This window comes from Akebia trifoliata, chromosome 4, assembly GCF_017979445.1.
Source record: "Akebia trifoliata isolate Shusen 1 chromosome 4, ASM1797944v1, whole genome shotgun sequence".
NCBI classification, from domain to species: Eukaryota; Viridiplantae; Streptophyta; class Magnoliopsida; order Ranunculales; family Lardizabalaceae; genus Akebia; species Akebia trifoliata.
In genome coordinates, this window is record NC_141378.1 from 27,085,859 (window position 1) to 27,107,242 (window position 21,384).

General features: G+C 36.5%; 1 protein-coding gene and 1 pseudogene across 14 annotated transcripts; both read left to right on the forward strand.

The window, feature by feature from the left end:
- Positions 1 to 5,821: 5,821 nt before the first annotated feature.
- Positions 5,822 to 12,815, forward strand: LOC147404627 (5'-3' exoribonuclease 3-like). 14 transcript variants are annotated; one of them, XM_086440656.1, is made up of 5 exons: positions 7,312 to 8,347; positions 9,069 to 9,297; positions 10,259 to 10,345; positions 11,008 to 11,113; positions 12,282 to 12,815. In XM_086440656.1, coding segments are annotated over exons 2-5 (303 nt in total). In that variant the 5' UTR covers positions 7,312 to 8,347; positions 9,069 to 9,295; the 3' UTR covers positions 12,390 to 12,815. The 14 variants fall into 14 exon arrangements, 7 of the variants coding, with proteins under 7 accessions (XP_086296782.1, XP_086296781.1, XP_086296783.1 ...); XM_086440657.1 differs by having other exon boundaries at positions 7,329 to 8,347; positions 11,012 to 11,113; XM_086440658.1 differs by having other exon boundaries at positions 7,329 to 8,347; positions 9,069 to 9,213; positions 11,012 to 11,113.
- A 7,476-nt stretch (positions 12,816 to 20,291) lies between these two features.
- Positions 20,292 to 20,862, forward strand: LOC147404628 (V-type proton ATPase 16 kDa proteolipid subunit pseudogene; annotated as a pseudogene).
- Positions 20,863 to 21,384: the final 522 nt, after the last annotated feature.

Here is a 21,384-nt window from a genome sequence, read left to right on the forward strand (position 1 = left end):
GTTGGACACACCATTCTAATCCTTGTATATTCGGCAAAATAATACTGATCAACCCAGCTTGTTTGCGTGTGTTAAATGCTGGCATGTCTTTTTTTCTATCTGCGTTTAGTTCTCCATGTTGATTATGTATCTCTTTCTTGCCGTTGCCTGCGGCCATTGTTTCCTATGATTTGACATTGTTAGCCTCCCCTTGCCCTGTAAAAATATTCTTGTGATGTGCACGTTCCAAATGATGCACGGTATATATGGACCAAAGCCCATAAATCTTGGTTGGGACTAGGGAGTCTTCAAACGATTTATTAAATAGAGTAATGGTTTTCTGGTTCCCCCATGTGGTAAACTTCAAAAAAAAAAAAAACTCTTTGATGTGTTGTGTTAAAATCATAGATCTTTTTTGCCTTGGGATACACAACTGCACACATTTATGGGAGGCAAAAATCTATGGTTCTAACACATGCCACATCTCCACATCTGGAGGGTATACCATGTGGGGGAGTCCTATTATCACGACTCTTATTAAATATGAGAACAGCAATGGTGGTTCTCTAGAGTTTTATGCTACTTTACTCCCAAGTAACGACAGGAATGGTCTTTGATCCAAAGGAAATCATTTTGGGTTTTGCCAATTTTTATTTTTATTTATTTATTTTTTAACAAATAATTTTTTTAGTAAGGTGGTGTACCTTCAATTTGCACAAAAATCGTCTTTATGATCTCAATTTCTGTTTCATGAGGAAATTTTCTTGTAACAAAAAATTTAAAAAACCAAGGTTCAAAGAAGTAGCAACAATTTGTTAAAAATGTGGTCGATTTGAATTTATTATATAAATTTAAAAATATGATTTGTTTATTTTTGAAACAATTAAATGTTCAATTATATATAGTTTCTTTCGTCTCTAGGGGTAGAAAATAATTTGCTTGTATTCCAGGTAAAGAACTATTTATTTTATGTGGCAGGATAACAGTACTCTGCTTTTAATTTTTGTTTATCAAAGATATCTCATTGTTGAAATCTTATATTTTCTTCAAAATTTTGTATTTGAATTGGCTTTCTGAACTGGCCTCAAAGTCTGTTTGATGATTGAGGCACTGATTCTATAGAAACAAACTGAATTCTTCACACGCTATTGGCACCCAACACATGCTTTTGTGCCGGTTTTTTATTTAGTCTCCAAAATATTGACTCGAACCTTGTTAGCAATTTGGAATATTGCAAAAATTTCATTCGTGGAAAATTGGAGTTTATTCGATTTTGGATTGCAAAAGCTCCGTTCTAAAATTTGGTCAAAAAGTAGATAAAGGGAAAATATGCGGCATATGTTTCATACATGTATTATCCGTTTCATTTAAAAAGTTCGGTCATATGATAGTGATGGTGATGTCAATGGTGATGGTGGTGATAATGTGGACATCAAGGTTATTGTTCCATTGATTTTTAAAAGAAGACCAAAGTCAAGGGAAAAATCACCAGTTTTGAAAATTAAGGAATAATTAAATAAATGTAGAGGGCCATATTATTATTTTAGAGACATTTGTTACGTAAAAACGTGGAATAATCCAAAATTTTAAAGCATGGCTGCTTCAAAATCGACTAGTATTGTTACAATCACTATTTACAAGTTTACAATTTGTAACATACAACAAGTTATAGTAGCATTTTTTTTTCCAGAGTTTTATAAAAATTCATAGAAGTAAAAAAATGCTTTTTATTATTTTCAAACTTAAAATTTGTGAATTATTCAAAACAGTTATAACCTGGAGAATAATACTTTTATTGAAAATAATAAAAAATTTGTGAGGTTTTCAAGAATTAAATGGAAGCTAGCTAACAAGGGTCTTGAACACATTCACTACCCCCAGTTGAACTTCTCTTCTTTTTTCATCAACTAGTGTTTCAAGGGGGATTTTTTTTTTATATAAGAAGCAATAATACTCTTAGGCCTTAGAACTTGCGAATTAGTTTAGAAATAGTCTTGGAAACCTCAATTCCTGATCGAAGGGGTTATGAAATATCGGCAATAGAAAACAAAATTCAAGTTTCATTCGGTAGCTTAGTACGTGTTCTCCAATTGAGATTCGGTAGGATCTTATCAAATGTACCTGAAAGGGGTTGGTTGATTTTTATTGTTAGGTAGGCTCCTGTTCAGTTACAATGAATTTTTGATACCTAAAAGGACTCGGTAGATTTTTATAGGTGTGCAACTTGGTTCAGTTCAAACCGAGAATCGAACCAAACTGATAGCTTTGAGGTGGTTTGGTTCAGTTTGGAACAAGTTACGGTTTGGTTCTGAATTACGGAAATGGGGAATCGATCAAATTTGGTTCAACTCTCGGATCAAACTTTTATAGAATCAAACCCTTATGCAATAATAATAATAATAATAATAATAATAATAATAATAATAATAATAATTATGAATTGTTTTAGGAGTTGGGATATAGATTAATGATTTTTTTATATGAATAAACTAATGACTTTTTGTAGATAGATTAATGATTTATTGTATGAATTTTTTTTTGTTCATTATATGTTTGTTTTTTCATTAAAAAACTTTACTTACAATTTATAGAATATTGGCAACCTATAGAATTGAACCGGATCATACCGATTTTATTTCGGTTTTGGTTGGTTTGGTTTAGTTCCATTGGAATTTGGCTTGATTCTGATTCTTATTTTGTGGAACTGATCTATGTCGGCTCAATTTCAATTTGACCTCAAACCGAATCAAACCGAACAAGTTGCACTCCTAGATTTTTACTGTTAAAATACTTGGTAAGTAGGTTCCCTACCAATTTATATAATGAAATTTTTTGGTAGCTTTCTATCGAATGTTTTTTAGGATCAATTTGGTCATTCCACCCTCTTTTTTTTGTTTTAAACTCTTAAATGGGTGCCGAACGGGTGCTCTTACCTGATCCGGGTTAACCCAGTTTGATTATTGGGTCAGTCCGGTTTTTGAAACTCTCTTGGATAGAACCACTCCCTAATCAACCTTTGATTAGTTCATCAAATTGGAGAAAACATCACAGTCTATATCTCAATTGATTTGTGCTTAAGAAGAAAAATAAAAAATATCTTAATCGATTTGTGTTGATTTTTTTCCCGTACTTGTGTTAGACTTTTAATATTTCAAATGTTTGTGAATAATATTAAAAGAAGAGAGAGAATTTGAGATCGTAGCTCTCCTTAATTTGAATTTTAACATAAAATAGTTGATTCTATAACCAATACATAATTTTCAATTGATGTTTTAGTCTAATCAAAATTGAGTTGGATAGGGACTATTACATCGGATGTGGGTGTCAATCTGATTATATTATTCATGCATTAGGCATGGAAAAATCTTTGAAGTGACCATCCCGCTTTAAAATTTCGGTAGAACCCTCTCCTTTGAATTACACATTGGGTCTCCAAGGAGTGTCCCAAATATTAACGAAAAATGTAAGAGTGAAATAAATATAAAAAACCACATGTCATGTTTTGTAAGGGTTTTACCAAAATTTTGAAGCGGCCTAGTTGCTTCAAAGTCAGACGAACATATACATCATTCTTTAATTGCATCACAAACCAACCTATTTACTAACAAATCATACATATATATAATCCAAACAAGAAAGATTATAAATTTTTTTACATGATTCGACAAAAGTGCCTACATCCACGGACTCGGAGAATCATGCCATTATAATCCATATTCCAATATTACATGATTGTATTCATCCCTTGGACTATTTATTGTCCATCTCCACTTTCCTATTGTCCATATCCCATTTCCTCCTAAATGCCTTTTTTCCCTCTCGTTTTATAATTGTCGTTAATCCTTTAAATAAATAAAAATCTTAAAATTAGAAGAGAAAATTTAATCTTAATTAGATTACAATTTTTATATCTATCATTATCTAAATATAGTAATTATCCGAAGGGAAAGAATCATCCTATAATGAGATTCTTTTCTGATTTGAGTTTAGTCATCTATTGATTCAAGAATCTCACACAAGCTCAAAGTCGAAGAGCGAAGATCTTATTGAACACCATTCAATTCCAATTAGGATGGTAAGTGATTTGTAGAATTAAATTAGACCGTGGGTGATTAGAAGTTTTTAAAACAAAAGGTCCATTACTTTTAATTCATTGAAAGAAAGAAAGAAAAAATCGGTTATAAGTTTTATTGTATACCGATCGATCAACCAAGAAACTCCGATCGATTGATCTTCACTGTGATCAATCGGTTATAATGATTTTTCATGCAGAAAATTCTAATATTTAAACAATTGTAATTCATGTAATATTCTTATTTTTTCTTTCCATAAAAAGGGACTTTTGGCTACATTTTTAAGAGAGGAGAAAGGCACATAGAAGGTTATCTCAGAGTTAATTTCACTTTTTTTGAATAAAAAGAGTTTTATATTTTTTTGAGAAACCTTGAATTTCACAAACCTATACTTCAAGCCATATTAATGAGTATTTGAGAAATTCATAGCAACAGAAGTCAGAGTTCTTAGTCTGTGTTGTGGTTTGTGGATTCAGATTGTGTCGAGATTGAGACTATAGGAGATAAGTAGATCATGGATTCGAGTTTATCTGTCGTCTTGTGCGTGGGTAATTTTTGTAAACTCATAATTCTATAATGGTGATTTTTTTTTCCGGAAGTGGTGTGGATGGTGAGTGGCATGGTTACAATAGCTAGACCTGGTGAATGGGATGAATAAGGTTTTGGTGAAGCAACTTGTGTCCTTTCGTGTTGATATCATTTGTAATAACTAAGGTGGGCGCACAAGGAAAGAGTGATCTCAAAGAAAGATGGAGAATCAGAGAGGATAAAAGAAAGAGGAATTGCATCTAAGAGATAAAGGAAATCTATAAATAGGAGAACTAATGCTGAAGAGGGTTTTTTTTTTTTTTTTTTTCACCCTTTTGGCTGGTAGTCACTTACTAGCCGCTCTTATACTTGGTATAATAGCTTGACACCGATGTCAGTACACTCTTGGAGACAGGTGGTGGATCTCTTCTACCGAAGGTTCTTTCTAGTAACAGAGCAAATAACGTTAGTCGGTTTGGGACCGATGCAACAATGTCAAGGAGAATACCTGACAGAGTATGTTCAACACTTCCGTAGTATCGCAATGGACTGTCACGAATCAGTCTCAGAATCACGATTGGTAGAGATGTGCTGATGATCACATATAGAGCCATTCTAGAAAATTTTCAAATCCCAAGCTTCTTGAGATTACTTGAAGCGATGAAAAGGACAGCCGCGTCGGGTATACTTGAATGCAACGAAGTAAAATGGAAGATGGACTGAACAACGGGGGAGGAGCAGATTATCCCACAAGCTTATGCTAGGGAAACACTCAAATGACCACATAAGGAAAGCAAGCTATCGAATGGATGTGGCGTAATACGGGGAGAGATATAGACAGTTTTGAAGTCCCTGACTTTCCGTGTAGTGTTGATTAAGTAGAGAAACTCTTCCTAGCTTGGGTACAAGATGGTGCCGTCCGTTTGCCCCCAGTAAGACGAGAGCCTTCCTTGAGGGATGAAGGACACCCCCCCAGGTTCTGTCGCTTTCACCATATTGTCAGACATCCTATGGAAGAATTCAAGGCTTTAAGGTGAATTTTCTCTGAGAAGCAAGCGTCAGGCGAATTACAACCGTCCATGGAGGAAATAACAATGGTATGGAACTCTCATACTATTTATATGGCGAAGGGGAGTGGAAGTTAACAACGAGCTGAGCAACATTTCAAAACGTCCAAGAAACGATATTGTTCAAACAATTCTTCGATCAACTTGAATTCACAGAAGAAAAAATGCTTTGAGGCAGCAATGGCCCTAACCTTAATGGCGAATCCAAATTGGAAGCAAGAGTTTCCTGCTCCAGAATTAGTGATGAAGAACATTAAGCACTCTAAGGTGATATCATTCTTAGAGGCAGATATCCCTAAAAGTAGAGATCACTTGCGCCCTTTGTATGTGACAAGTCACCATTAATGGCCCCAACCTGAAAAGAGGTTTTGTAGACACCGATGCTTCTCTAAATCTAATGCCACTATCCACTTTGGATGCAGTTGGAATCCCCCGTCGCAAGATAACTCAAATAAAAACAGATATCCAATTAGAGGACTGGCCAAGGGGACAACTAGATTCCACGTATTGGAATTGGATGCCACGTATCATGTACTATTGTCTGTTTGACGTATCACCAATGTGTCAAGGCAATGGTCAAAATTCCCACCTCCTATAAGATTTTCGCTCCCGAAGACGCACACTTGGATGAAACCACTTTCTTTAAAGGGTCGACGGTTACGGGCAAAAGCGAAGACAAGATTTACGCTTTTCCACTACTAGGATGGAGTCAAAACCGAAATGCATTTTTATAGAAAAGGAAAGTATCCCAGAGGGGTGAGAATTGTAAGAGGGGACGAGTGACAAGAGTTGCTCTCCCGAATGGAAAAAACTGTAGATAATTTATGACGGTCAGAGGGGGGGACTAACCAGGAAATACTGGCTATGACTACAAAAAGGATTTTAGTTTCCCCCCGAACGATCTAGATGCTAAACATCTAGTAGAAGAACTTTTGAATTACAAAACAACATCGGGACAATGACGGAGAAGTGAACATTGGCATCGAAGAGTCACCCCATCCGATTTTCATTGGACAAACCTTGTCCACTGAGGAACATGGTTCATTAATAACTTTGTTGAAAGAATTTTAGGACGTATTTGCTTGGACTATGCCGAAATGCTAGGATTAACCATAGAAGTTGCCACACACAAGCTGAACATAAAGAACGATGCCAGACCCATTAAGCAGGCAGCTAGTAGTTTCAGGCATGAGATAGATGACCAGATCAAAGAAGAAATCAATAAGCTTTTAGAAGTCGCTTCATCAAACCCATTCAATATCCAACATGGTTGACTATCATAGTTCCTATAAAGAAGAAGAATGGGACAATCCGAAGTTGCATCGACTTTCAGGACTTAAATCCAGCATGCCCCAAAGAGGACTTTCCACCGTCGAATATCGACTTGCTTGTCGATGCCATCGCAGGATATAAGATCTTTCCATTCATGGATGGTTATAGTGGGTACAACCAAATCAGGATGGCAAAAGAGGATGCCGAAAAAACAACATTCGCACACCTGTTGGGAATTTTTACTACTTCACGGTGATGCCGTTCGGATTGAAAAATGCTAGAGCAACATATCAATGTGAAATGACAGATATTTCATGATATGCTACACAAGGATATTGAAGACTATGTCGATGATATAGTCGTTAAAAGTAGATGCTGAAACAAACACAAGGAAACATTGAGAAAAGTCTTCCTATGATGCAGGCAATACGACATACATATGAACCCTTTGAAATGCGCATTTGGAGTGTCTGTATGGCATTTCCTCAGATTCATTGTCAATAAAAAAGGGAACGAGGTCGATGGTGTTAAGTCTTCTGCAATATCTACTATGCCTACACCGAAGAACATCAAGGAATTGAAAAGTTTTCTAGGCAAGGTTTCTTACATCTGGTGGTTCATACTGGGTTTAGCTCAATTAACGACACCAATGTCTTCATTTTTGAAGAAGGGGGCTCATTTTGTTTGGAAGGATAGTCATCAAAGAGCTTTCGTATGACTCCAAGAAGTAATGAGATCGACAACAGTAATGGCACCCCTTGATGTTCATTGCTCATTTTTGTTGTATATAGCCACTACCAAGTCAGCGATGGAAATTTTACTTACTCAAGAACACGAAGGAGCTGAGCGCCCTGTACTCCTTAAGAAAAACATTGAATGGACCTGAGCTGAAGTACCCAAAAGTCCAGCGCCTGTGCCTCTTGTTGATGTATGAGGTACAGAAATTTCGACACTATCTACTCGAGGGGAAGATACAACTCATCACCAAGGCTGATTTGATTAGATACTTACTATCCAAACCATCACTTACAGGTCGAATGAAAAGAAGGTTACACTACAAGAAAATTGCTAGTTAGAAATGAGGGCCTCAAACGTTTAAAAACCGTTTCTAAGTAAAAACGGTACTAAACCGTTTTAGTACCTAAAACCGTTTTAATTTGTATTTTTTAAGAGAAGAAATCGAGATAATAGGTTTGGGTCTCACATTCTCACAGGAACGAAAAATGTGAACGGGAGTTTAAAAGCTCGCAAAGGTCTTCATCTTCGATGTTTCAAAAACCATCCTCACAAAACCTTAAAACTTGTTTCTCCCTTCTTCATCTATATCTCGCTTCTTTTCTGTCGATTTCTCCATTCTTCAGCTTGATTTCTCTTTTCTACTTGAGAGCTTCTTCAAAGGAATTGTTGATGCAACCAACATCTATGCAGGTTCGATCCTTCAATCTTCTCTTAAGATTTCTTCCTTTTTTTCTCTCTTTTAAAGTTAATTAGATTTAAATCTGGTAATTTTTTGATGGATTCTTCGAATTCGTAATAAATTTTATGCAATCTTGAAAAGATTAGTAGCTATAAATATTGTTGTTCCATGTTCTGATCAGGAAGACAGATACTTTTAATTTGGGGAAGAAAGCTAGGGTTTTGGGTTTTGACATTGTTAGATAATTTTGGCTTTGCTCTATATAATGGATTGTGTGAGATTATGGTTTGAGGCTGCATCTTAAATAAAATTAGGATTTAGGGTTTTGACTGTATATTTCCCATAGGATTGTCGCGAAAATATATTAAAGAATATATGAAAACAGAGAAAAAGAAGGTTGATTCGAGGTAGCCTAGCTTATTGATCTTCCAATGAAAATATGAGGAATGTTTATGGAATAATTCTTAACAAACTGAATTAAAATCTCTAAATTGATAAAGTTTACTCATATTTAAGTACTTAACTTTGCTCATGTTATTCAAACATCTTCATCCTCACATTCTAAGATAGAAACATCTATCCTATTTTCTTGGTGAGCAAAGGGTCTGTGGGTCCTAAACCTTTCAATAGTTATCTTTCTTTTCTAATGCTTTCCTCTATGTTGTTCTTTACTCAAAGAGGAGGAAGTTTTAGTTAATTAAGATAATTTATTTTGATATATGTATTATTTAGGTCCTCAGATGGAATCTGGTAAAGGAAGGTGGTACCTTGAAGCTAAACCAATCATAAAGTGAAGAATTTTACTAAAGGGCTGGAGTTATTTCAGGTGGTAGCAGATATTGCAGAAGTGGAAGATATTCTCTCCCTTTTCATTCAGGTTTATGAAGAATTTATTTCACCAGACCATCTAATGGTTTGAGGGGACATAATAACTGTTCTAAGTGCCCAAACTATTGTTAATGTAATCCCTTTTAACATGTTCTACTTTTGTTGCTTCCCTTTTAACATTGTTCTAAGTGCCCAACTCCTCAGTTTTGTATCCTTCTCTTTGTAGAAATGAAGAGTAAGCCTGTAGTTTGATTTGTTGTTTTCTTTAAGAACTTATATCGAATGTGGGTTGTCATGTGGTTTCAAATTGTATACAGAAACCATTAAACTGCTTACCTCATGCTTACCAAATTAATCATACCTATTATGTCTCTTATTGAGCTGTTAAGGTTAATTGTAGATAAGTCAGTCTGCATCATATGAAAAATTTTATGCTCCCAAAAAGCAGTTGCAATAGAGTTCTTTCATTAATATGGTTGTGGAAATTTAGAAAAACATTGTTGGTTTGAGAGCCATCATATAGGCATGAAATATATAAAAGAGGGGGTGAATGTATTGGACTGATTAGTACTATAAGGTAAGGACTATCTCGCTAAAAATAGTGAGGGAGATAAAATATAAATAATAAAAAAGAAAAACAAATAAAGAGCAAAGAATTGTTTTGTAGTAGGATGACGTATATAATATCTGGACATTTGACACGTTTACATACATAATATCTGGACATTTGACACGTAGAGAGGCCAATTTCCACCAGTTAACGAATTTCCTGTCTCTAGGAGATTGTCGAACTAATATACAAAAAAAGATCCATTTAAGAGGATTTTGGTAAAAATATGGGTGATAGTTTAAGTGATTGTAGGGATTAGTAACTCATAAACTTAAGCAAGGGTCATTTTGGCACGTGAATCTGACTTTGCATGACTTCGTGTTTGAGCAACTTTAGAAGTGTCACATTTAGTAAGATTTATATGCTTTCATTTTCTTTTGTGATGCTTCTTTAACTATGGTTAATGAATTTTTTCCCTAGTGTTTGCTTATCATTTAAATTGCTTTGAGGGTTATCCTATCTGATGCCAATGTTCTTGGTGAAGGGGATCACAAAGGTTATGTCTTACATTCATCTTCAAAGAAATCTTCATAGTTATGATCCAAATACGCGCCATTGCCTATATGGTTTGGTACAGACTTAACCCCTTCTTTTTTTTATAATATTGCATGGATATATAGTGTTTCAATGCACATGCAAATCTGGTTTCTTTTCAGAAATGTAAATCATGATAAGATGGTGAGGAAATATCCTTCCAGTCTTTTCTTACCTCTAATTGTCATTAAATATTTTCTTTTAATGGTCCTTTACCATAAGATGAATATTTAATCATGTTGGCGCTGGCTACTCATGAAGCGAATTTCTCAATCTTGAGAGAGGTCAGTATGCCTCCATTCTACACGAAGTGCTTGATGGCGTGAGAATTCAGATTTTAGTTAGACTTTCATGGTTGATGGTGGTTATGCATTAGCTTGATATACATGATACATGTTAGTTTAATCAAAAGAAATAAGATATTTTGCCTAGAAATTATTTCTTTTTTGTTAGATTTCTAGTTGAATAGGTGCCATTTCAGTAAATAAAAGAGGCATTCCAGATCTTATTTTTGCTGCTAAATAATATTTATGCTTTCAAGTCCATTGATGGTTGCTTATGTCGTGTTTGAAGCACTCATTTCTTTTCCCTTTTTCTTATACTACATTTTTCTCCCATCTGAACTGTTGATAACTATATTCTCAAATGACCCTTGCATATTGTATTCACCGCACAACAAGACAAATGCTTCTTGTGTAGTCAGATGGGTCATTTAGCAGTAGCTTGTGAAGGTAAGGCAAAGAGAAAGTCTGGAGAGTTTGATGAGAAAGGTGAAGATTCTACCGTGGCTAAAAAGCCTTATCAGGTTAATTTATACTCCTGCTTGGGTCCGAAATTTTCTTAGGATGGTAAGTCTTGTACATATGATTGCATTTGTCTAATTTTGTGTTGTTCTTCCTTCCCTAACTTATGCAATGTTTGCAATTTCTCAACATTTGGACTCTCTGAGAGTACTTGGAATATGAAATGAGAATCCCTAACCCTCCATTGGAGTTTGATTTTGAATGCATTGTGGACGACTTTATTTTCATGTGTTTCTTTGTTGGCAATGATTTCCTGCCACATTTGCTCCACACTGGAAATTCGTGAGGTTTGCGGTGCTATGATTTTTCTTATATTTTTGGTGTTTTATAAATTTCAGTAGCCGTGATGTTAAATTTCCATTTTTGTCAACTTAATATTCTCCTCTTGTGCTATATTTTCCATTTCATTCCCATATGAAAAACCATTTTCCATTGTAAATTGCTACAAGTTGCATAGTAGGTGCTAACTAGACTCTATTTAGATGAAATTCTCAAGGCAAGAATTTGAGATTTGATATAACAAATATTCTTTGTTTCTTTGCCCACTTGGTATTTAGGGTGCTATCAATTTGTTATGTCAATTAACTACTTTTATTGATATATATCAGCACAATTAACTAATTTTATCTAGTGTACGGACCTGCACAAGCTCAGAATTTGGTTGTTTTTTTTTTTTAAAAACAAAATAACATATACCGATGGACTTACCAAGTCTGTCGGTATTAGATATAGCGACGACAAATATATCTGTCCATAAATGTGTAAACTACTAACGAAAAATTAATTTTTCACACCAATATTTTTCTAGAAAATAAGGGATATAACGACGGTAATTTTATGTGGCTGTCGCTAAAACAATTATCGATGCACTCAACTCCGACGAGTGCTGACGAAAAACCTATCCGTTAGTATAATATTCTACGACGGCCTTATGATCATATAACGATGGATCTAACTGTCGGTATAACTGCTTTTTCTCGTAGTGTTACCTTCTCTTTCTGGGTGTTCTTTCTTCTTTAGTTTCATATATGATGCTTTGTCATATGGATTATAAACGTTAAGTTGAGTTTTGAAGCATTACTTCAAATGTGCCCCTTGTGTCTGTTTTTGTTTTGTTTAGAGTACTGCAAATTTCTTTCTTTACCTTGGACATTGTTTTTTATAATGCAGTGCCTCAAGGAGTTGGATGATGTGAAGATGACACTTTCTGCCACTCAAGCAACTGTAGATGCAAGTTCTGCTTCTGCACAGTCAGCTCAGCTTCAGTGTTTGGCTTAGTTAAAAGAATTAGATGCTAAGAATAGTTCGCTAAAAGAACATGAGGATCATGTTAATAGGCTAGGAGAGCAATTAGATCATCTACAAAAGGATCTTCAAGCAAGGGAGGCTTCTTAGAAGCAACTGAAAGATGATGTTTTAAGAATCGAGCAGAAAATTACGCATGGGTGATCGGCCAAATGACTCTATTGGTGTCCTTTATCATTTGCAAGCTTTTTGACTCTATTGGTGGTGTTTTATATTTTCATTAAGCAGTTTAAAGGATTTGATCTTAGTTGAAAAAAGGCAATCATTTCAGGTAGGCCAAGCTTGCATTTTTTATTTGTAAGCATGGTTGGTTAAGAGTATTGATGGTAATTTTGTAAATTATGACTCATGGTAACTCTTTTTGTGTATAAATTAATATGATAGAGAGCTTTGATGTTCTTTATTTGGGTTTATTTTGACCGTGGGTAATAAGTGCGTAGAAGAAAAAACAAATTAATTTTTTTTAATGTTTAGATATCGATTTATGACCACTTTAGATATCGGTTTGCAACCGATGCCTAAAGTCTTAAACTTAGGACATCAGTCTTTCAGACATCGGATTTTAAATCGATGTCTAAGGTATTTTTTCGTGTTAATGCGTTAAGTTTTATAAATGCAGATTTGGAACGGTTTTTAACCATTCCAAATCCTGATATCTAGAATGACTTCCAACCGTTTAAGTTCATTAACGACACCTCATAAGAGACGGCCGTTCAACCATTTTAGACAGTCTTAGGAACGGTTACAAATTGTTCCTAATTTCCATTTTTGTTGTTGTGTTATTACAACTATTTGATTTTAACATTGATGTCTTTCGTCCTAAAACAGTTAAGGGACAAACAGTTGCTGATTTGCTGGTGGCCTTCTCGGGGTTAGATCATACGTTGGTTAGTGATCAATTACCTGGGGACTTCCTAGAATAAGTGTTTATGGAAGAACTAGACTCTAGGTGGACCATGCACTTCAATCGATCATCAACCATCCTTGGTGGTGGTGTTTGACCTCGACATCTCTATCTTTCAAGTTGGATTTCCCTTGCATGAATAATGTCGCCAAGTTCGAGGCATTTTTATTGCATTTATCTATAACACAAAAAATAGGGATTACGCATTTGGATGTAAGAGGAGATTCCCGTCTTCTGGTTAATTAAATGACAAGGGTGTTCATGTTGAAGGAATTGACATTGGCACTGTACCATAGGTCTTAAAATGTGTTAGATATAGGCCGAATATAAGCGTGTCCATATCCATATCCAAATCTAACTAGGATCATATTAACTAAGACCATATATGAACCATTTTAATTTTATTAAAATCATGTCTGGATTTAATCCGATAAAATTAATTGATTCGGATAGATCGGGTTGGATAATGTCAAACCGTTTAAGATGATTTCAAATAAAATTATGAAAATGTGATAAATAGTGACTTAAACTCAAGACTTCTCTATTTTGAAGAGAGGCCTTGACAACTACACCCAACCGTTATTGGTTGATGAAAAATGACTTAAAAAAATATAATAATACAACTTGCAAAGTAATATGTCATTTGAATCTTGGTAGATATAGGGATGAAACTATATCCGACCTAGATCTGACTCGGGTCAAGGAACACCTACCCATATCCGAACCATATTTTAATTCGGATTTACTTATAAAATCAAACCGGCTAAATTTTGATTCGAATCACTTAAATTTTGGATAAAATCCGTACCATTTTAAGCCCTACCGTATTGTGTCAAAGCTCAACACTAGCTATGCTTCTTCGTCGATTGTGCTATCTTATATATGGAGTAAACTTCAAATTGACATGCAAATGCTTTAGCTACTTTGGCTTCGAAATTGGCATTTGATAGGGAGGAAAAAAAGATACTAGTAATATGATGAATTGTCCCAAGTATGCGGCTATTAGATGACAATGGTCACCATAATGTCAAGATTCTGGAAACAGATAACTAACATAAAGTCATTTTCGAAGAATTGATAGTGCCACATGATCAAAGAATACTCTCATTAAAGGAATGTTAGCCATTCATTACTATCGAGGGCAAACTTTACTATGAAGCTCCAGATGGAATCTTAGCATGGTGTGTCAGCAAAGAGGAAGCCGTAAGTATTATCGATGAAAGTTACGACATGTTCCTCGAAAATGAAGTTGAAATACCATTACACCACCGAATCCAACGACGATGACACTTTTCGTTGGTCATGGCACAAGAATGTCAAACTATTGAGAAATAATACCCTCGAGTCCAAGCTCAAGAAATCTACTATATACAAGAGGAGGATTATTGGCGCGACAGTTACATTCATGCCCTCACCAACAAACAGGAAGAACTCAGAGATGGATCAATTTTGGATATCAGATGTTTCACTTTATAAAATGGCATCTTGTTCAAAAAGGGTTTTGATGGGGGATTTTTATGATGCCTGGGTAAGAAGGCTAGGGCATCTGCATGTCTGTTGTCTGTCCTTGGTATGCGCTCTATTATGACTTCTCCAGTTTGAAGTATGACAGACCTGATTTTCTCCAGATAGAGAGCTGCATCTTAGGATCTCGTTCTTTAAACATCACGTTGACGTGGTTTACTACTAGCTGTGAGTCACTATAGACTGTAGCCTCAGTTACCTCCAACCTTGCAAATGAATTGAGGCTGACTAACATTGCCTCATATTCTACTTCATTGTTTGATGCTCTGAATCCCAGTCTAACTTTCTTTTCTATCCTGAAACCATTATAAGTGATTAGCACCACTCTTATTTTCGATCCTTCTAGGTTTGAAGATCCATCCACGTAGACTTTCCAGCCTGCATGGTTGTTTACTCTTGCCCTTACTCAACCTGTTTCAGCTCTTTTACCAACAGATCTGCTTATTCCTCCACTAGAAAGTCTGCCAAGAAATCTGTCATTGCTTGACCTTTTAGTGAAATTCTGGGCTTATATTCAAGTCCAAATTTTGCTAAGTGTACAACCCACTTTTCCATTCTACCCGATTCCTCTGTCTTTCCTAAGACAGACTTCAAGGGGTACTTTGTGATAACCTGTACTCGGTGTACTTGGAAGTATGGTCTCAAACGCAAATCCGAGTAAACCAATGCTAATCCCATCTTCTTAATTCTAGAATAACGCATTTCTGCATCGGTAAAGGTCTTATTCAAGAAGTAGATAGGCTGCTCTACCGCTATCCCAACTCTAACCAAGACTGAACTAAGTGTGCATTCTAAAATAGCTAGGTACAATCCTAGTTCCTCTCCTACTTTTGATTTGGAGAGTATAGGCAGTCTGTCCAGATATTTTTTCAACTCTGTAAAGGCTCGCTCTCACTCCTCTATCCACTCAAACTTGGTGTTCTTTCGCAATAGCTGGTATAGTAGCCTATATTTATCTGAAGACCTAGAAATGAATCTGTTTAGGGCTGCTACCCTTCCTGCTAACTTTTGGACTTGTTTATGCATTTTTAGGGAGGGCATCTCTAGTAGTGCTCTGATATAGTCTGGGTTGATTTCTATACCTCTTTTTGTTACTAGGTAGCCCAAAAACTTCCCTGAAGTTAACGTAAAAGTGCATTTATTCAAGTTGAGCTTCATCCCAACTTTCCTTACTCGTGAAAAGACCTCTTCTAGATCAACAACATGATCTTCCTTCTTCTTACTCTTCACTAATAGATCATCAATATAGACTTTTGTAGTCCTCGCTAACAAATCTCTGAAGAGATTTGTTACCAGCCTCTGATAAGTTGCTCATGTGTTTTTCAACCTGAAGGGCATAACTTTGTAGTAGTAAAGTCCTTGCTCAGTGATGAAGATTGTCTTCTCCTGATCTGCAGGGTTTAATTGTATCTGATTGTAGCCCGAGCCATCCATGAAGGACAGTCTTTCGTGACCAGAAGTTACATCTACCAACTTGTCTATCCTCAGCATAGGAAAACTATCCTTAGGGCAGGCCTTATTTAGATTTGTAAGGTCAATACAAACTCTAACTTTCCTATTCTTCTTTGGCACTACTACAATATTTGCTATCCAATCAAGAAACTGCACTTTCCTGATAAATCCTATTCTAATTAGCTTGCTCACCACTTTGTTTATCGCTTCTTTGAATCGTGGTGCTAATATCTTTGGTTTATGTTTTACTAGTTTTATAGTTGATTCCACATTCAAGTGGTGGCAGGTCACTTCTGGGCTAATCCTCGACATCTCTTTTATGGACCAGGAAAAACCATATCGGTTCCTCCTCAAGTAATCTATTAACTCTTTCAGCTCTTCAGACACCAACTCTGTTCTTACGCCGATCTGCCTACCTTCTCCTATATCCACCATTTGGATATTTTCTAGGCATGGGGGTTCTCCAAGCTAAGTTTTCCCCCATTGTAACTATTATTGTTGTACATTATCTTTAGAGAGCTCCTCCTTGTCTAGCATACACATCTGGGTTGCTACCTGATCCCTTCGTATATGGCACATCCCTTGCGACGTTGGTAAGCTCAGGACTTGGTAGTATTTTGAGGGAATGGCCCTTATCTAATGTGTCTACCACCTGTCCAGGATAGCATTGTATGGGAAACTTACTTCGATAACCATGAACCTGGTCATCATAGTTGTTTGTCTTGCTTGCATGAGTACTTTTGAATCCTTGTGAAAAATTTTTCTAGCGCAGCAACATGCCCCTGTTGTTCTTTGGATTTGACTATCATATCATCAACATAGACTTTGACTTCCTAGTGTATCATGTCATGTAGTAAAGTCGTGGCTGTTCTTTGATAGGTGGCTCCGACATTCTTCAAACCAAAAGGCATAACCTTGTAGCAAAAGGTCCCCCATTGTGTGATGAACGATGTTTTTTGCATATCTCGAGGATCCATTTTTATCTGATTGTACCCCGAAAAACCATCCATGAAAGACAACAAAGCGTGCACTACTGTACTGTCCATTAAAACATCTATGTGTGATAAAGGAAAACTATCTTTTAGGCTTACTTTGTTTAGGTTTCTGAAATCCACACACATTCTGACTTTTCCATCCTTTTTTAGCACTAGGATGACATTAGCAATCCACTCAGGGTATTCTACTACTTTCAAAAATCTTGCGTTAATCTGCTTCGTAACTTCTTCTTTAATTTACAGAGTCCATTCCGACTTCATACGTCGAAATTTCTGTTTGATTGGTCGAGCCTCAGGATATAACAGAATCTGATGTTGAACAATGTCTGTGCTTACTCCCGGCATATCCTCGCAAGACTACTCGAACACGTCTTTGAACTTTCTGAGCAAGTCTACTATCCCTTTGCGTTCATCGGGAGATAAAGTGATCCATATCCGAATTTCTTGAGATCTTTCTTTTGTTCCGAGGTTGATAACCTTTACTTCTTCTATTAGAGGTTGAGCTCGACGTTCCTCTTCTTGTTCAAGTAACTTGATTATTTCAGGGGGAGGTTCTTCGTCGGAAGACTCTCCTTCCGAAGCCAGATTATTAGTTAAATTATTATTGTGCTCGGGGTAATCAAATTTTTTTTTCATTTCATTAAAAAGAGATGGGGTAATAGGACCCATTGCAGATTTGACAGACTCACTTGACTTAGTAGGAAAAATAGACTCACTTGAAATAATAGACTCAGCAGAAACAACTAACTTATTCGACTCAACAGAAATAAAGGACTCAACTGGCATGTCAGACTGAACATGACTAATGGGATTGACAGACCTAGCCTTGACGTGCAACACATGACTAATTAAATGATAGTTAGAGAGACACCCAACAGCGGGTTTGATTACAGACTGAGGATTTGGGATCCCCTTCTCAACTGACAACACTAGGACACTATGATCTTCAATGAATAGCTGATCAATGTTAAGGGAGTCCAGATCGAACTGCCTGTCTTCAACTTTCTTCTCTTTAACTTCTGTGCTTGCTTCCTTTTCAGGCCACTCCATGCCAAAGAAGATTTCAAACCCCGGCAGACGAGTACCTGTGATGTGATCAATGAATGACTCTGGGAATCCACAGTACCATAAGTCTTCTTCTTCTTTGAAAAAGTAGCCATTGAGGGTCTTTCGATAAGACTTCATTTTAATGAGATCCGTGGTGCGCCTTTGCATTTTTGCAATTCCCTTATCCCGCTTTGTCTTCTAGTATTGGGCCCAATCTTCCTTAGTAGGCTTATATCCTAGTCCGAATGTGCCAACGACTTTTTTAATCTTTGGTGCCTCTTTGATACCTTGTTGCTTGCGACCTAGGCCCATACCCGGGAAAAATCTCATTTTTTTGAACATATTGGCCATATAACAGTTAGAGGTGTTCTCAATAGGAAAATATTCTTTCACCGAGTGATCCCATTGAACTGAGCAGATCTTCTCGAATTCGAACCTGATAAGTTCATCCCCTATTGTTCTGGCTGAATCTCAATTAGTGGCTCATTCTTAGCCTCAACACTATTTACGATTCCTACAATTTCAACATCTCCATGAAGAGTAATCACTAGCCCATCCTTGATAAACTTGACCTTCTGGTGTAGCGTGGAAATGATGGCTTTGATCTGGTGTAACCATGGTCTCCCTAACAGTAAATTGAAAGAAGACTGGATATCAATAACTTGAAATTCTACAGGAAATTCTGTTATGCTTGTGGACAATCGAAGGTGCAAAATTCCCAGTACATCCCTCTTGGTGTTATCATAAGCCTTGATTCCTTGATTAGTGGGCTTGAGATCTTCAGCCTTAAACCTGAGACAAGTAGCTGTCTTCAGAGGGCAAACATTCAGTGCACTCCTATTATCAATCAAAACCAGAGGTACCCTCATCCCGTTACAGTCAACTGTGATGTACAATAGGTTAGTGTGACTTGCCCCTTCTTTTGGGAGATCTGAGTTAGAGAAGGATATGATATTCTCCACATAAGTTCCCCTTACTATACTGGCCAGCTGATCTGGAGAAATATCAAGGGAGACTTGGGCTGTGTTTAGTACTTTGAGAACAGCCTTCTTATGAGCAGTGGAAGCCATGAGCAAACCCCATACTGAGATATTGGCCCCTGATTTCTTCAACTGCTTGATCACAGAGTTATCTTCTTCGATGCTTTCTTTGATGGGATCTTCTCATTCTTTTCTTGCCAGGGCTGCAGGATTATCAACACAAAGTTCTTGTGGCTTAAAAAATCTTCCTCCTCGAGTCATATGTCTAACTTCATCACAGGAGAGGGAGAAATGCTCATCTTCTTCAGTCAACAAGTATGGATCCTTATCTGTCAAAGGTACAGGACTTTTAGGTTCATTTGAGCCAACAGGTAACTAGTAAATACAGGACTACTTTAGTGAGGCGGGGATAAACAATATGTATCATCCGAGGTTAAATCAAATGGTTCATAGGTCGTAGTGAAAACCTCATCAGTGAAAGATATCCCGACAAGGGGGTAACTAGGTGGTTTGACTTGGATTGGATGGATAAGAGAGACGGGATCGAATAATAATGGGGTATGGGAAACCATGTTCAGGGTTGGTGGAGGTGCGCTTGGTGTGCCACAAATAAGTTGTTGTTTTTTTTGTTTACACCACCAATACATGATGTTGTGTTTGGTGTGCCAAAAACAAAACGGCTTCTTTAAAAATTGCACATCGTCTTCTTCATTTGTTTTATACTCATTTCCATCGATCTCAATAGAGAGTTGAGAGATTTCTCTTCATCTCTTTATTTTTTTTTCCTTCTCTTTGGGTTTCCTCCATCGACTAATCCTTGCCAAACTTCATTATAAAGATTTGATTTATGGGTTTCCCGATTAAGGAACCGATTAGATGGAGAACAAACCGTTTCCATCGATTGATTTGATTCATCTCAGAGTAGAAAAATCAGAAAGAGAGAGAGAGAGAGATCCGATTGATGTCTCCAAATCTCTCTGCAAAGCAAGAAATCTCAGATCCTATCGAAGTCCCTGTAAATTTACACTTGAAAAATGTCTACGGCATTCAGCGGTGATGAAACAGCTCCATTCTTCGGTTTCCTTGGCACCGCAGCTGCCCTAGTTTTCTCATGTATGGGAGCTGCTTATGGAACATCGAAGAGCGGTATTGGTGTGGCCTCAATAGGTGTGATGAGGCCAGAGTTGGTGATGAAATCGATCGTTTCAGTCGTTATGGCTGGAGTTTTGGGTATTTATGGATTGATTATCGCTGTTGTCATCAGTATTGGAATTAATCTTAAAGCCAAATCTTACTACCTTTTTGATGGTTTTGCTCACCTTTCATTTGGTCTCTCATGTGGTCTCGCTGGGCTTTCTGCTGGAATGGCAATTGGCATCGTTGGTGATGCCGATTTTAGAGCGAATGCTCAGCAGCCAAAGCTCTTCGTTGGTATGATTCTCATCCTCATCTTTGCTGAAGCGCTGGCCTTGTATGGCCTTATCGTGGGTATCATCCTGTCATCCCGAGCTGGTCAATCCAGAGCCGACTAAGTAAAGTGTTCCTTCCACTGGTTTTATATCCAAATCATTATGCCTTCAATTCTTCTTGAGCTCAGTAACTGGAGTCCAGAACTTGCAGTGTGCTTCATTCTAAACATAATTATTCCATCACCCTCAGCGAGCGTGGTGGTTCTGTGAGGGTTGTAGAATTAGGATTGAGATTCACTCCAAAATAAAACTTAAGATGCTGTTTTCGGTTTGGACTTGTGTTGCTTATATGTTACATATTTAAGTTCTAGGTAGTGTGGCAATTTTTTTTCTTCCTTTCCAAATTTTGCACTTAGGCTTTTTAATAATTAGCAAATTTTTTTTTATTTTTTATTATTTAGTTATTTATTTTTAAAATAAAAAATATATAAAAAAATAAATAAATAAATAAATAAAAAAGGTGGGGGAATTGATTTCTCATTTTATCCTCAATTTAAATGTCCATTGAAATCCCAATTTGTTTAGGATCATCCAAAACAACCTTTGATTGGATCATAAAAATTACAAAAATTGTGCCTATTGCAATGATCGGATTTA